Source organism: Pongo abelii, chromosome 5, assembly GCF_028885655.2.
Source record: "Pongo abelii isolate AG06213 chromosome 5, NHGRI_mPonAbe1-v2.0_pri, whole genome shotgun sequence".
NCBI classification, from domain to species: domain Eukaryota; kingdom Metazoa; phylum Chordata; class Mammalia; order Primates; family Hominidae; genus Pongo; species Pongo abelii.
In genome coordinates this window covers 130,917,767-130,935,896 of record NC_071990.2, presented here as the reverse complement: position 1 = coordinate 130,935,896, position 18,130 = coordinate 130,917,767, and the positions used below count along the sequence as shown (strand labels likewise).

At 35.6% G+C, this 18,130-nt stretch overlaps 1 protein-coding gene across 3 annotated transcripts in view; it reads right to left on the bottom strand.

Moving 5' to 3' along the window:
- LAMA2 (laminin subunit alpha 2) overlaps positions 1-18,130 on the bottom strand; it is a 652,245-nt gene that overhangs the window by 70,269 nt on the left and 563,846 nt on the right. For all 3 annotated transcript variants that reach the window (XM_054558144.2, XM_054558145.2, XM_054558146.2), the window contains 3 exons: positions 8,421-8,537; positions 6,157-6,339; positions 272-426 (listed from right to left, as the gene is read on the bottom strand). In XM_054558144.2, the coding sequence (XP_054414119.2) occupies positions 272-426; positions 6,157-6,339; positions 8,421-8,537 (455 nt within the window). The remainder of the gene's footprint in view (positions 1-271; positions 427-6,156; positions 6,340-8,420; positions 8,538-18,130) is intronic.

Here is an 18,130-nt window from a genome sequence, read left to right as displayed (position 1 = left end):
TATTCTATGCAAATAGTAATAGAATATACCAGAATTCCCAGTTTTAAAACAGTAAGTGGTGATTATCATTCTCATGAAATGTCTTTTGAAATTTACAAACAAAACAAAACTAACCTCTCCCCCACTCCAACCCCTCCTACCCCAAATCGCTTCAAGTTAAAGGAAAAGGACCCAAGATCATTCAACGGGGAATCCTGGGGAAAGACATTCCCTCTATGAATAATCCAACAATTACAATCAGTTACTGATACTGACAATAAAAAGAACTTACAGAATTGGCTTGTTTCCGAGCTTGGTTTATCAATTCCTTTATCTCAGAGATGTTTTTCTTTAGGTTATCCTCAAGTTCCTTGATGGGTTTGAGTTTATCTATTAGCCGGTCAGCTTCCTGTTCTAAATTTTTGACAGTGGCATCTGCATCGGCAACTGCATAGAACAAAATTAGTGTGCACGTATATGCATGCACACACGTGCACACACAGAATTAGAATAGCAGTATGCTTAACCAAACAATTTCATCTTATTAACGTGACAAAGTATGGCCGTAACAGCTAAAGCAAAATGTGTGATGGCAAATGTGAATATTTTAGTTGAGACTCAAGCAGGCCAGGGGAGTAGATGTTAGGACAGAGGGCCACCACTTTTTCTTTGTGATTAAGGTAAAAATTAGCATTGAAGGTAGAGAATATGAAGAACTTAATTCAATGCTTAATTTCTAACTTCAGCCAAAAAGTTAACCTTTACAGAATAGAACTTTAGTCACAGAAGCAAGGAAATGAAAGCATCTTTAAAATGTCACCTAGTCTGTCCAAGCCAGAACTGTATTTAAATCAGGGTTTTTACACAAAACTGGTTTTCTTTCTTTTTCTCACCGTCTTTTTTTGCATATCTTAAAGAGAGAAACTATCAAAATGTCTTTGAAGAACATTTTAATGTTGAAAAACCCTTAGACTAAAGGCCTATATTTAATTAAATCTTTCATGGTGCAGTTCAATTTCATTTTGAGAATAGTTGATTATCCTGTGTTATATATTAGATTGACCCATATTAAACAGCTGTTTTTGTAGGTTAAAAAAAATAAAGGGTTACATATTGGCAATTTCAAAGTTTCAACCCTAAAATAGTTGAAGGTCATCACTGATCCATAGACTTTCAGTATGTGCTTTTCAAGGGAGGGCCTATGCCATGTGGTAAACCACTTATTCTATTGCTGGGATGCTGGCAGTCTCATCCACACTATGTCATTTATTAGCTGATTAAGTGTGTATTGTTCAACTTTCTGTCATTGTGACTCTGATGAAAAAGTTAAACTACTTAAGGTTCAAGGCTACATGCCATGTTAGACTCTGAATGATCTGCTCTGCGGCTGACATACAACCACTGAGAACTAATCCTCAGGAACGAATCACATGTGCTTAAAGGGAAGTAAATTATTATTTTTTTAAAATTAGGTTTTGAAGTAGGTATTTTGAACTCATACTCATAAGTATGACTTATGCTGTTAGCGGCACTTAAAAAGAACATAGGTCTATTATTAAATTTAACTAATAGATTTGCCATATCAAGAACTGAGTGCAATATTTTCTTCCTGAAATGCATGTTATCTGGATAGAAATGTTTGTTATATCATCATACAGATAGCATAAACACAGTGATCCCTTTATTTTGTATACTTTTAATAAGCCGTTTGTTCATTTTTCCCTTCCTTTAATTCTCCATTGTTATTCTGACATTTTACAAATTATTCTAAAACTGAGGCAAAATGATTTAGATTTAGATTAATGAGAAAGAGCAAAAGTAGTTAAACAAAGACTACTTAGACTTAGGCAAATTACAGACCCTTTCATTCACAAGTTCTCAGAAGTTTTTGCCAAATGTTTCAAAATGAAACTTGGAAGTTCCTCTTCTCCCCTCTTTTTCCTCTATTCTCTGGAGCAGTTGAAGTTTTTCCAAGTAATCTCTTATGTGTTAAATTTCCTCCCTTGTCTAGTGATACCTCTTTTAGAGCTTTGCCTATTTGTCCTTTATTTTTCTTGATGAAACTTGACAATCACTTAATTTTTAATCTATATTCCTAAGGAGTCACCTTTTAGATTTATCAGGTCTATTATTTTCTGTCTTCAAATTCATTAATTTTTCCGTCTTTTTCATTCTTTAAGTTAACTCTGCTTTTTCTAAAGTCACCAAAGTTGATTGTTTGGAATTGTTATTTCAATGATGGTTTAGTAATGTAGCTGCTCTCATTTTCCACTGAGGACACTCTTGGTCATATTTTTCAAATAGTGATATATTAAATTTTGTTATTATTGTTATTATTTTTTGTAGCTATTTTTTCAGTTTTATCTTGACTTTCAATTTAAACTATGGAATGTTTAAGAGAGAACATTTTGATATCCCAGTAGTTGCTCATTTGTTAAGACCTAGTTTTATTATGTGTTTCTCCAAATATAATTCTACAGAAGTTGAGAATAATTACAAGGAGAGGAAAAAGTGAGCTTCGGGGGGTAAAAACAACAACAATGTAGACCTAATCTATTTTAATCCTCTTGCAATTAAGTCATTTGTGTGTCGGGGTGAATTTGTGTTATCAGAAACAGCATAATCTAGTTAATTCTATAGAGAAATTCAGTTTTCCACTTTTATGCGGCTATCATACAGATATTTCACTCATTTTTCCTTTTTGTAGAGATAGAGTCTTGCTATGTTTCCCAGGCTGATCTGAAACTCCTGGCCTCAAGTGATCCTCCCACATTGACCTCCCAAATTTCTGGGGTTAGAGTATGAGCCACTTCGCCTGACCAAACTTTTTATAACACTATTAAAAACATTTTATATCACCTTTATCCACATATGACCTTTTTATAAAGGAAGATTCCTTTTACATCTCTACCATTAATACTGTGACAGTGGAAAGAATAGCTATGCAACGCTTAAAGCAAAACCAAAATATAGTACATGCAAAGCTGAAACTTGTTGCAATCGGCAATGAAGCATGAGCGTTACTAAAAGGTATATAAGTAAACATATACATACTGATTTCTGCAGGCAATTTCACATGGAAGCAAAACAAAAAAATTAGAAAAGTCATAAGGAAGTATTTTCTATAAATATTATAAAGTAGTGACTAAAAAATGGTACTTTTCATAACAGGTACTATTTATAAATGCACCCCATTTTAACTCAAACAAATGTTATCAAATAAAAGTACACAAAATATATAATTTAGTGGCCACTATTTGTATTTTAAAAATTATTTCTATGTTTTAGTAAGATAGAAAACAGACCCTATTGGGGGACCTGCCCCAATAATCACGTAGGTTCTTTTCTATTTTCCTAAGCGTCGGCTGGCTTGAGAAATAAAGGGACAGAGTACAAAAGAGAGAAATTTTAAAGCTGGGCGTCCGGAGGAGATATCACATGTTGGTAGGATCCGTGATGCCCCACAACCCACAAAAACCAGCAAGTTTTTATTAGGGATTTTCAAAAGGGGAGGGAGTGTGCGAATAGGTGTGGGTGACAGACATCAAGTACTTTACAAGGTAATAGAATATCACAAGGCAAGTGGAGGCAGGGCGAGATCACAGGACCACAGGACCGAGGCGAAATTAAAATTGCTAATGAAGTTTCGGGCACCATTGTCATTGATAACATCTTATCAGGAGACAGGGTTTTGAGAACAACGGGTCTGACCAAAATTTATTAGGTGGGAATTTCCTCTTCCTAATAAGCCTGGGAGCGCTATGGGAGACTGGAGTTTATTTCACCTCTGCAATCTCGACCATAAGAGACAGGTACACCCCGGGGGGGCCAGTTCAGAGACCTGCCCCTAGGTGCGCATTCTCCTTCTCAGGGACGTTCCATGCTGAGAAAAAGAATTCAGCGATAATTCTCCCATTTGCTTTTGAAAGAAGAGAAATATGGCTCTGTTCTGCCCGGCTCACCGGCGGTCAGAGTTTAAGGTTATCTCTCTTATTCCCTGAACAATTGCTGTTATCCTGTTCCTTTTTCAGGGTGCCCACATCTCATATTGCTCAAAAACACATGCTATACAATTTGTGTAGTTAACGCAATTATTACAGGGTCCTGAGACAATATACATCCTTCTCGACTGACAGGATTAAAAGATCAAAGACAGGCATAGGAAATCACAAGGGTATTGATTGGGGAAGTGATAAGTGTCCATGAAATCTTTACAATTTATCTTTAGAGATTGCAGTAAAGACAGGCATAAGAAATTACAAAAGTATTAATTTGGGGAACTAATAAATGTCCATAAAATCTTCACAATCCAGGTTCTTCTGCCATGGTTTCAGCCGGTCTCTCTGTTTGGGGTCCCTGACTTCCCGCAACAAGACCCAATTTAATTAATATGTATAGATAATTAACTATTTCTCATAATAGAGGATAGGATTAAGACAGAGATATGATGAAAGGCCACTACCAGTTGAGAATCAATCTAAAATAGAATGGAATTCTTTTGGAGGGCGGAGAGCAGAGGAGGGAGACGGTCAGGAAAAATATAGGCTTAATACATGCGTGATGAAATAAATAATTCATCAAACAAACCCCCATGACACAGGTTTACCTATGTAACAAACCTGCACTTATACACCTGAACTTAAAATAAAAGTTAAAAATATATCTTAAATTAGGAAGTAAGCAGCAGAGATAGTAATATTTGATTAAAATTTTGTTTTCATTCATTTTTAGTGGGAATATTGTGATTTGGCATAAATCATAAGAAGTTATTATGGAAACTTTGAGCTACAAGAGAAGCCATTTCTGGGCTTACATTAAAAATTTTTTTTAAATGTTTTTATCTCCCTTTTTCTCCCTGGCTCTGAAGTTTATGTGATATGTGTTTGTTCTCTTCCTTGCTCATGAAGGAGCCATATTAATAATGTCTATTATATCATAGCATCTATAGGATTTGATTTGAGGCTAGGATGCTGAAATTAGGCCCCATTCCCCACTCAAACAGCATTTGAATTTTATGGCATATAATACCAATTACAGTGCTTTTGTTTTTATACTCCAAATATTTTTATGCCCCCCCAAAAATGTTGGCATATAAAGAGGGCTAGTCTCTTGAAAGTGAAAAGCACAAATTACCCAAGCATCTCCTTTGCTGAAACCATGTAACAAGGGTACCAAGGTAACCCTTTTTTTTTTTTTTGAGACAGCATCTCAATCTGCCACGCAGGCTGGAGTGCAGTGGCGTGATCACAGCTCACTGCAGCCTCACCCTTCTGGATTCAAGGGATCCTCCAGCCTCAGACTCCCAAGTGGCTGGGAATACAGGTGCAATGTCACTACCATGCCTGGCTATTTTTTAAATTTTTTGTAAAGATGGGGTCTTGCTATGGTGCCCAGGCTGGTCTCGAATTCCTAGGCTCAAGTGATCCTCTCACCTCAGGCTCCTAAAGTGCAAAGATTACAGGTGTTAACCACTGTATCTGGCCCAATATAGCCTTGAATCATTTGACAGAAAAGGAAAAATGCATTTTAAAATCTTAATATTTTGACTATATTTAACTAATAACATAAATTGTGATATTTTCTCTCAGGTTTTCTCAGTAAGTCCTTAAGTCAATATAATTGGATACAATATATAAGAGATGTGAATAGTCTTTAGAAACTAGATAAACGCTTTATTTTTATTTCCCGGAAATGTGAAATAACTGGAATCTAATAAAATATCAAGATTTTCAAATTTTAATGCATTTCAAGTTGATATCATTTTCATATCCTGTTCTAACAAGTCTGCTAATGAACGTGCCCCTTAACCTCTATGTTCCATGACACTTCGCCAATTCTGAGGCTATAATTACCCAAGTACAACTGTATTTTTAATTACACACACGGATTAAAAAGTGTTTGGCATCTCTCTGCTGAATGTTAGGCACACCTCGAGAATTCCTAATCTCTTCTCAACTGGAAAAATTTCAGATGAAAAAAGCACTGGGGCAGAGCTAGAAGACTTGGATTCTAGCTTTGGAACTGCATGACACTCGATTTCTGAGGCCAATCTATGAAGCAAAGAAGGCAGACTACACCACTGTGAGGGTCTTTCCAACTCGAGCATTTACGAGTCTGGGATACTTTTACAGTGAGAGGAAATAAATGACATCATCACAATGAAAAAGGAGATCTTACTGTTCTTGGAAGGATCTTTAACCACAGCATTTGTTTTGGCGACGCTGTCTGCTAGTTTATTGTAATTCTTCTTCAGGCCATCGAGGTTCTGGTGGAGCTCTTTAATCTGTGCCAGTACATCTTTAGCTGTGTCGTTGGCTTGTCTGGCTTTGTCCTTAACAGCTTGCAGTTTAGCAGCTGTGTCTGTCAGCAGATGAGGGTATGAAAAACAAAACAAAGGGTCTGGAGTTAGTGGCTTAATCCATGCTTGACAAAGCGAGGCTGTGGCTGGCTGACCTCGGACACATTTACAAAGGGAAAAGGCTGAACTTTGTCTCATTCAGGTGTAGCAAATGAAGCAAATTTTTTAGGTAAATTAAATGTTCTCAGGGACTTTTGCTATGAATACCTGATTAGCTCTTAAAGTAGTGAAGTGACTATTCTAAATATTCATTGTATAAGGTCATATTGTGATTTGCTGCTGAACTTATTAATGAGATAAATTTATCCACATGAGCTTCATGAAAACGAGGCTTAAGATTTAATCTGCATTTCCACAGCGGGGCAGAGGTTGGGGTGGGGGTTGGAGGGAAATTAACATATTTTCATTTTAGTATAGAGAAACATTTTCAGGTATGTTAAGCCATGCATTTGTGTATTTATATTTGTTTTCAGCATTGGAAATTTTCTATATACTTATTACTGAAGAAGTGACATGAAAATCTGAAAAGTTACTCAGGTTTTTAAATGTTAAAAAAGTAAAAACCACCTAGATTTTAATATTAACTGTGTTGTATAAATATGTGCATTTGTCTCCTGATCCTAATTTGTATCTTGTACCTATAGATGACTACTAGTGCGTACAGGTTAGTGGTTAAGATCATAGGCTCTGAAATCAAACTGTGGGGTTTAAGTTTCCTATGTGCCACTTTTAACAATGGCCTTCAGTATCCTGTGTCTCTCACCTGTAAAGTGGGATAATAACAGTATCTTAACTGATGTTAAGTGTTAGTGCTAACTTATGTTATACACAGAAGACAAGTTGTCCTTCTGTGTCAGTAGGTTCTGTATCTGTATGAATACCTGATTAGCTCTTAAAAGTAGTGAAGTGACTATTCTAAATGTTACTTATGTTACCTATACTTATGTTATCTATATTATACTTATGTATAATATACTTATGTTATCTATATTCAATATACTTATGTTAAGTGTATGTAATCCTCACACCAACTGATGTGAGCAAATGAAGCAAATTTTTTGGCTCCAATTGGTATGAGGATTACATACACTTAACATAAGTATATTAAGTACTCAATAAGTGTTTATAATCTTTGTTGTTATTATATCATGCTTTAACAACATAAAAATAGTAAAAGTAGTATCTGTAAAATAACGTGTACTTTCAGGAACTAATACCATGCAAAAATTTCCAGCAGTTCTAATAGGTAGAAAGATATTATGGACATGGTTTGACCACTAATGTTTTTGTTGGAATAGCTAAAGAAATTGAATTTCATCAAGAGAGAACGCAGTGGGCTCTCACCTATTACTGCAGGTACTTTAATAAACTGTGCCTTTGTGGTGATACATCAGTATTTTAGAGAATAGTGTCTATGTGATTTATTCTGTCTCACTAATACACGATTTCTTGGGCTGAAACACAGAAGCCAATACAGTTGTCCCTCTGTGTCAGTGGGCTCTGTATCTGTAAATTCAACCAACCTTGGAGAGTTGGATATTTGGATATTTAGGGGAAAAAAATGGTTGTGTCTGTACTGAACATGGACAAACATTTTTCTTGTCACTATTTCCTAAACAATACACTGTAAGAATTTACATAGCATTTACATTATATTAGGTATTATAAATAATCTAGGGATTAAAGTATATGGGAGGCTATGCATAGGTTATATGCAAATACTATGCCATTTTATAAAAGGGACTTGAGTATTCAAGAATTTTGATATCTGTGGGGGGGTCCTGGAACCAATCCCCTGCCAATACTGAAGGATGAGTTTTATAATAATAAGATGTCTGTATCTTCCTTTCTGTAACACATTCCTAAGGATACTGGCTAAAGGCAATAAAAGATAAAAAATACCATAATGCAAAGTATGGTTTAGTTTCTCATTCTCACAAAGAAGAATTCATAAGTAAGAAAACCAGTATCTAATTTCCAGATAATAGTACCAGAATAATCTCAGAAAAAAACGGTAAAAGTTAACAACAGTCTTCAAAACTTCAGGTCAACTGACACAGTTGGTAGTGTCCTGAATGCTTACCATTTGGAATAGCTGATAACTTTCCCAAAGTGTCATTCAAAGCTCTCAAGAGATCCCCATTTCTAGCATCAGCATTTTCTATCCTGGTTTTTAAGCCATTTAGATGGTCTTCATTTTCTGTGAATAAAAAACAAAAAAAAGGATTAAATAAGTTTTATCCTCTCTGAGCTTATACTTGGAAGTGCAATTTCAGGTTATTTTAATATAAAATTAATTAAAAGCAAGAAAATGTATTTAATTTATTGGCATCTATACATAAATATATTTCCAATCATATTAAAAATGTGTTTTTATTATCATTGAATTATTGGATGCTTCTACATGTTGAACAATGACATTTTCTTCTTGGTATCTGATCTTTATCTGACTTAATTTGATATCTTCCTATAGAGAAGAAACCTCCAAAGAGTTAGTCTTTTATTCCATTTGTAATTATGCCCTCCTGTTATCACTCCCATTGATTCCACTTATTTAAAAACTTTTATTACCAAAATGAATCATTGGATTAGATTTTCAAAATCTCAGATACAATTGTTTAGCAGAATCCTCCAACTTCAGTATAATAATATTTGTTAACATTTATTTGGACAAAAATGCACATTAAAGAAATGGAAAAACAACTTTTAGCACATATCTGATAATAGTCATTTTTCTCATAAAGAAAACAATATTTTTACAAATTTGGTCCAATAAACTTTATATAGATTTTTTTCTCTTGCTACTTTAGCAGTGTTATCTTTAATATTCAAAAATGCCGTTTGCTAGAGATAATTTAATATTACATATATACGTTTTCTAGCTGCTTTCCACTAGCTTTTTAATATTCTCTAAGCTTTAGATTAATTTATATTGTAATAGTAACTAAGCAGTGTAAATTTGAGTACAACAATATAAAGAGTAAAATTTGAAATCATTAAGGGGAAAGAAAATAAAGATCCAATCTGTTGATATAAGTTTAGAAATCTTACTCAGGTATGCATTAAACTGCAAATATATCTTAAGACTGAAATGGAGTTCATCTGTCTTCTTTTTCGTACATCATTTATTAGTGAAAATTCAAATTGAAAAAACAAAATATGAAAAATCCTATACTTCCCACAATATTATTTACCTCTCTTGACTGGATACAACAGATCATTTTGTAGGTAAATTTTTAATAGTTTCTTATGCCATAAAAAATATTTTGGGACATGCGTACTAATTGTTTAAATTAGCTCCACAGAAATGCAACATGTAAATACAAGACAGAGTCCCCAAGTAAGGAGGACCACTGAGAAAGGACCAAGAAAGAGGTGTTCTAGTCCCTCCTGGATAGGATGGACCAGTATTTAGTAAGAGTAATGCCTGACAAGCATTGAATGTGTATGTTACATGCATTTAGTGTTCTTCAGTTTCAGTGGGTTGTTTTACTTAATCCTTACAATAACATTGATGTATGATGTATATGATGATGTATATACTATTACTATCTCCAATTTACAAATGAAGAAATTGAGACTTAGAGAAGTTGAGTAAATTTCCTAAGCTTGCATGGTTAATAAATGGCAGTGGTGGTATTCAAATCCACATAGTCTCATTCCATAAACAATGCTAACTACTGCATTCTACCAGGGATTGATAGTCAAAACTAGGGATTAGTAGAGCATTTTGGGTAGTAATGCCCCTCCCACCATCACCCTCAACCTTTTCTTCCTGTCCTCCTCCTTTCCTTTGTCTTCCTCTCATTTTCTCCTTTGTTGTCTTAAAGAAATTGGTCACAGTTACAGAAATCAGAGAAGCCTCACCTAAGCAACATATATAACCAAGTTGTAATTATTCAGAGTGGAATAGCATTGTCTATGTGCAAAACTGGCAGGCAAATATGCAAAGTGTTCCATATTTTTAAGGATAATGAGGAAAATATAAGAATAGGTAGTTCACAATAAAATAAACATACATAATCAATTATGAAACTCTCAAAAAGCACTCAAGATTATCATAAAGAACTGTAAAACTAAGCAACAGTAAGATGTCATTTCTTATTTTTGAGATTGGGGAAAATTAAATGTATGATAATGCCAAGTGTTCACAAGAGTGCTAGTGGAAGTGCAGTTGATTCCATTGTTTGAAGAGCAAGTTAATAAGTTTATTAGAATTTTAAATAGAAATGTATTTGGTTTGGCAGTTCAACTGACAGAAATTTACCCTACAATATACTTGTAAAAGATTTATCTTCGGGGATACTCATTAGCTCTTCATTTGTAATAAAAAAAGGAGGGGGGAATAAAAATACCCTAATAAGATTAAAGTACTGTTTATATCCACATAGCATGTTCATACATGGTACATGTGCAATCTATAAAAAGAAGTAGATGAGCGGATGTGGACGTGAAATAAACCTTAAGACCTTTCCATGAAAATAAGCAAGATGCACCATATATATGCTGACACATATACAAGTATTTGGCATGGTAGGGGCTGGTGGGAGCTGGGTAGAGAAGAACATGCCAAAAACCTTTACGGTAATTAATAGCAAGTAGAAACTGGGAATGAATGAGGCAGTTAATAGTGCCATGAGGGACAATGTACTAAAACTTCTCATTTTATACCTGGTTGCGCTGGCTAAATTGCTTTCTGTGTGCATATATTTCTGTTTTTCAATTTTTTAAAAAACTTAAACCACCTAACTGGGGAAGAATGTTATTTGCTATCTTCCTGTTATTTGTCAACACCAAGACTGATTTTCATCACTTTCCTGGTACCCAGAGAAGGCAGGTGGGAGAGAATATGCCCCATAGAATAGAGCTACAGCAGTCTTGATTTGATTGTGTGCACACCCCTCTCAGAGGTTGTGCATGTGGCTCATTAGAGGAGCTGTGAAGGCCACGGGCAGCTGGAGAACTATCCTCATCTTTGTTGGCCTGCATCTGTGAAGAACAGCAAAGGGAAAGGTGGCTAGATGGAGGATTCTGAACTATCGGTGTCTGGATGTGAAGAAGAGTACTGGACATATTAATTAATGATTCATTCCATTTCATATAAAGAGTTTTATAGGCAGACACCTTAAACTTCTGTTATACTACTGATTATACTAATATAAGCACAAAACATTGTTTAAAGTGTCTGTTGTTAAATTCCAAGCCGAAGACCTGACATCACTGAAAAACAAAGCATAAAATATTCCAGCAAAGCACAGCTCTAAAACATCAATATGTCTACTTCAGTCACTAATATATTATTATTTTCAATTCTAATCTCACAAAATATGCTTTCCAAGTAATTGAATTTTCTCCTCTGTCAATCACAATTCATCTGTCTTATAATACTTCTGTTATTTTTACTGTTTATACTAAAATAAAATCTTTGGATAGGCTACCAAAAGCATACTCTCTGAAATAAAGCCAGTCTGATTATGACTGTGATATCTATACAAATTCTTTGAGAATAAAGGGCTGCTCTTTTGATATTAGCTTGAAAGTCTTCAACACTTAAGAAAATGGAACTGTACAAATTTCATTTCTTAGCTTCTTGATTGGATTTAGTTTTTAAAATAATGAAGCATTCAAATGTTCTGGCAAGCAAGATATTCATGTATGGTGAAAAACATCATTAATTTGAAGGGCATCCCTGGGTTTATACCACTTTCTGCATTCTGATAGCAAAATACTGGCTGAACAATTGGGCCAATTATTCAGAAGACTGACCTGAAGAATATTTTTACTGCTGCCCATCAAGTTCCAAAGCACTAATTTTGATTCTCTGTATTTTTTTGGTACTAGCAAGTTACAATGTGTATATTCCAACCTGTTCTGATTTTTTTTTAATGTTTCAGCTGCTTGACTCTGATCCTTATTAATTTGCCCTTTCTTACGCTGATCACTTTTTTCTAAAGTAGTTTCTGGAATTTCTTGAACTACACTAAACATTTTGTAGCTTTGGTGATAGAATTAGATGAGTAGAAGCTATTCAGAGAAGAATTGCAGATTTCAAAATGGAACTTACAAAATAATAGCAAGGAAAACCTAGAAAAATAAGCACTCCTGGGCTGATTTTAACTAAAAGACAGAGGAGGCATAGTGTATCCATAACTAAAATGTAAGAAAGAACTCTTGTGGTTCAGTTTGGATTGTAACAAGGGTGAAGAAACAGAATTATCAATAGTTAAAAGAAAATCCAACTGAATTATTTCACTTGTGATTTCTGGAGAATAAGAAGAAGATTTAATTTATAATCCACAGTTATATTTTCTAGGTTCCCTCTCCTTATTCCTTCAGCTCTCAAACCCAATAACAGAAGCCTAGTCATTCTCTCTATTTTCTCTCTAAAGATCACATCCACCAAAACTCAAAGGCTACACACACATATGTCTTTAAGTCTGGCTCTCCCTTTCTCATCTCCTCCTCATAGAGTAGAAGAAAAATGTCCAAGAATTAGTTTGGCAAAAGCAGGACTCACAGTGAGGGAATGGAAGAAGCAGAGTAGCAAAGGTCGACTGGGAACACACTGACAGTGTAATCTTCCTTTGTCACATGCCCATTGAAATGGCCCAAGATAGATATATCCAGAATAAAAATCGCAGGGCAGAGTTGCAAGTCACTTGCATTAATAATGAGCAGTTACTCTTGTTTATCATGTTTCTGACATGATGCTAAATATAAATTAGGGCTTAGTTATATTAGAACTAACTATGTAAGATCTCAAAATAAAGCTGCTACACAGTATTTCTCTGAAATCTAGTCCGGTACAATGAAATCATTATAGGACGACACAGAGTTGGAAGATGTGGGTTCAAATGTCATTTCTGTCCCTTTTTACACATGGCAAATAAAGACAACATCTTCCTTCATGTGACTGATATGAGAAATAAACTGGGAGATGTATGAGAAAGGGCTGGATTTACCATAGGCAGTAAATAAAAGGTAATACACTGACATTGGTTTGAAAATTGTCCTGGTGTGTTTTACCAGTTTTTATTATAATAATGTTATTTATGACTTTATTTCTTTTTTATTTAAATTACTTGGTCCAGAACCTAAGTTTATTTCCTTTTTATATTTCCTAAGCATATGTATACCTATGTATATATTCCTCACTTTTCAACTAAATATTAGGATGATTTTTATAAATTTTAATGGAAATATTTAATTTGACTATTCAAATTCCATCCAGTTGAGTTTCTCAAATGGAATTTTTATTTTTTATTAATATGAGTAGGGCACAAATAAATGCCCTGAAAGAATGCCCCATTCACAAGGGTGAAATTCATGGAAATGTAATTACTTTTGAGAGGACCTGGGATTACAGGCATAAGCCACTGTGTTCAGATTTTGGCTTCTTGAAATTTCTAAACACCCTGTCCCCTAAGTCAACCTAAATACCCAGTGCAGGAGGATCTTGAGACCTGGGTAGGAAAGAAGAGCACCCGAGTGAGGAAGAATAGAAGGTGAAATCTACAACTGTATTTCTCTCCTAGGTCTCCAGCAAATTGATTTGATAAGGTTGCTATACCCCATCTTTGTACTTTTTAGAAAAATCCCTCCAATTTTCCGCATTATGCAGGCAATCATTGAATTTAGTGACAATGATTCGGAACGGTATCATTTCCTGAACCTTTATATTTCTAGCCTTCTTTCATGATTGTTACTCCTGTGCTTCCCTTTCCCTAGTAGCTGTCACAAGTTTGGGATGTGCTGTATATCTTGATTACTTATTCTGCACAGACAGACATACATACTAGAGTGACCACATATGGGAACCTCAGAGATGACTGTTTCACAGGGAGTCAGGTTATGGAGAAACCCTCTTCTGATCTGAAAGTAAGAAATTAGATCTTGTTCGCAATAAGCACCGTGCTTGCATATGCTCTTCCTCCCATTAGGGGGTCATAGTAGGAGCTTCAGGAAAGGAGGGAAGGGGTACTTGTCTGGTAGCAGGTTCTGCAAAGATTTAGGATATTGGGATAAAAGGGAGTCCCCTCTGCAGCCAGTGGAATGAAAAACTAAAACCACCAGACATCAACACCTGCATTTGGCTCCTCTAGGACATGCTGACTGTGGGCTTGCAGGGTTGTTTTCTTTTGCCCAGCAAGAAAATTGAGTTTGAATACCTTTAAATAAGACAAATACTCTTTGGTTTAACACAGGCCCCACCATCCCTTTATGTTATCTGTAAGTCTCTTGAAGGCATTTCTGTTTATCTCTGGTCTAAATTAACTTACTTGCAAAAAACGCCACAGAATCTCAGACCCTGATTCTGAACACACAACAAAGCCCAGATGGGTTTTTATCTCTAAGCCCCATTTTTATTGCACAGGACTTTGTCTCTTGCTGAGATGATATGCAGGAGTGTTCTGAATGTTTGTTTCTTGTCCTCTACTCACATGGTGGGGTTGGATATGACAAGCTACGTCTCACTCTTAGGGATAATGTTTCCAATAGAATCTGCCCCTCTATATTTGCCACTATTTTGCCACTTTTCGTTTTTTCTCTAATCGAAGTCCACCCTGGTTTTATTTTTTTATTTCCACCATTCACACTCTAAGGAGGAATCAAAACTTTGTATGAGGGATCAGCAATTTCACCTGGAAAAGATTGCTTTGTTCTCCAGACCATAGTAGGCCAGGGGATCCAGGCTTAATTTCATCCTTTTAGTCTAAAATTGTTGTCAATAGAGCAGATTTTGCTTGTCTTTTACATGCCTGCTATGGAAAGGCTGATTCAGGCAAAGGGTAATATGCAAATTCAAAAGGAGTGTATCTTTAATAATAAAAGGATCTCTTAGTCACAATTGCACTCCTATAACATACTTTGGTTTAGCAGCACTGCAGTATTCCAGTTTATTCTCTTATTTTTAAAATATAAAATAATAACACAGAATCTCAACAGGTTAGCATTTGCAAGTGTATTACATCCATGATATCAGAATCTTCATGACCCACTTGTCTGAACAGAATGACTGAGGGTTTGGAGGACCATTGTATAGAAGGAAGGCTTCAATTGGTTTGACAAAACTTAATGATTGGAATAATGTTTCATACTGTTCTCTGTGTGGGACAGCACCATATGTCAAGCAATGCACTGATTCATTATTTTTGGGCCTGGGAATAGATTTTTTTTTGTCAAGTTTATGAAGAGTCTAATGTTATACATGGATTTTCAACTGTGCAGGGCTCCATGTTTTCCAACTCCTGCATTGGTCAAGGGTTAACTGTAATTATATACCACAGGCTACAGTGGTATGAGACAAACCACCTCCTTTAAAATGAGCTGTCACAGATCTCCAGGGAACAGGTCTTTTTTATTTCCTGTGTTATCTATTTTATAGGTAAGTTACCTATTTTTTTTTTTTTTTTTTTTTTTTAGACAGAGTCTCACTCTGTTGCCCAGGCTGAAGTGCAGTGGCGCAATCTCAGCTCACTGTAACCTCCGTCTCCTGGGTTCCAGCAATTCTCCTACCTCAGCCTCCCAAGTAGCTGGGATTACAGGCACCCACACCATGCCCAGCTAATTTTTGTATTTTTAGTAGAGACAGGGTTTCACCACGTTGGCCATGCTGGTCTCAAACTCCTTACCTCAGGTGATCTGCCTGCCTTGGCCTCCCAAAGTGTTAGGATTACAGGTGCGAGCCACCGCACCTGGCCAACATGTTACCTATTATTTTTCTAAGTAATTAAATAATTTCATTTATCTTGGGCAAAGACAAAAATTGGGGATAAATTAAGAAGGAAATAAAACTGAAAAGCATAATTTTAAAATCTTAATATTCTCAAACTTTTAATAAACCAAGGTCTATTTCTTCCTTGCCTTGTACACATTCCATGAGAACCTGAAGGTGGCATTTTACTGAAAAAAATTCTTTTTAATTTTTATTATTAATTAATTAATTATTATTTGAGACAGGCTCTCACTCTGTCACCCAGGCTGGAGTGCAATGGAGCGATCTTGGCTCACTGCAAACTCTGCCTCCTGGGCTCAAGTTATTCTCCCACTTCAGCTTCCCAAATAGCTGAGTAGCTGGAACTACAGGTGCGCACCACCACGCCCAGCTAAGTTTTGATTCTTTTTAATTTTTTTTGTATAGACGGGGTTTCACCATGTGGCCCAGGCTGTTCTTGAACTCCTGGGCTCAAATAATCTGCCTGCCTCGGCCTCCCGAAATGCTGGAATTACAGGGCATGAGCCACTGCGCCCGGCCTAAAGAAATTTCTTGTCCATCTGCAAAGTAGTATTCATTCACCTGGTGGTACTAATTCATCTTTTCACTCTTTCAGTCATCAATTTGTACCAAGCCTCATATCCATCAACAAAATACTTTTTATCTCCACAAACATTCAATCAGTGCAATGTAGACAGGCTTCAAATCTCAAACTCACACAAGGGCAAATTTACTTTTAACAGATGTATATTCAAAAATTAAAAAGCAAAACAAATTGCTCCTGGCAAGTTCAGACTCCCTCAAGGCAAGGACAGCATAAAAATGGCAGGGAGCAGTACTAAGTCATTCATGACTGAAGCTCACGAACTAACTGAACTGTACTGAATTGAACCAAGCAACCAATTAGAAATATGGAGGGTATACTGGCCTCACCATTTTTATTCCTGCTAACTCCAGGCACCACAGAGAGAGAAATGACTAAATCTCTATTTTAATAGCTGCTGTCAAGAGTTTTGCTCTGTAGGGCCTATTTCAGCAGTTCCTGGTGGTAATATATGGCATTTCCCTGATTAACAGCCATTTTATAACCTCTGTAATTGGCCACAAATCAGAGAAATGTCATAATGTAGCGAGAAAACATTCCCATCTCCGTCATAGCCTTGGCTTGGTTTTCTAGAGGAATTATTACTTGAGTAGTTTGTGGGTTTTCATTACTTTAAATAATGTACTACCTGAATTACAAAAAAAAGAAATTTAAACTAACAAACATTTCTGTCTTCTAACCCTTCCTACAATGCTTGCCTTTAGATTTCTTTTTCTCTTGGAAAAAAAATTCCTGAAAATAAAATTCTTTCTTCATTTTTATAATACCAGTGTTTGTGGGGAAAAGAGGCGAGGGCACAGCCCTGGTATTATTAAAATCTTAAAGACAGGATTGGTTCCTGCACTTGCATGAATCACGTCGCTCCCTTCCTCCCTATTCCCAGCCCCGGGCAAGGGTATGAGATAGGAAGGAGTGACCACAAAGTCACGGGATTGAGTCCATTTGTCCAATAGGAACACAGGTTTTGGCTTTTTATAGTCATTCTTCAGATTGTAATAAGAGGTACCTGCTGAGCAGAATTATGTGTGTAGGGAGTTTTATTTCACCTGTAATACACAGCCTGAAGAATTGTACTATTAAAATTTTACTTATAATGGAGATAGAACTTGAAATTCCATATCAGCTTCTACTAGACCAAAACGTGCCAAATGTAAATGATTTTAAAACCTCTTCTAAGATAAGTAAGATAAGCCAACACCATTTATTGTAAAAAATAAGTATTTCCTCGTTTGAGCTAGTCAGTATTATGCATTCTAGGAATACACAGTTAGCAAAACCCCATGTCTTTCCTCAAGAAGATGGAATGCCAAAAATTTACACATCTATTATGCATCAATAAAAAAATTTTAAAAATTGTAAAAGAAGATGCAATATTAATTAGTCCATGATTGTGGTGGTTTGACAAGTCTATGAGAAAACTATACCAGAGACGGGGCATGTAAATCAGATGAGGTGTTAGGTTTCCTGGAAATGA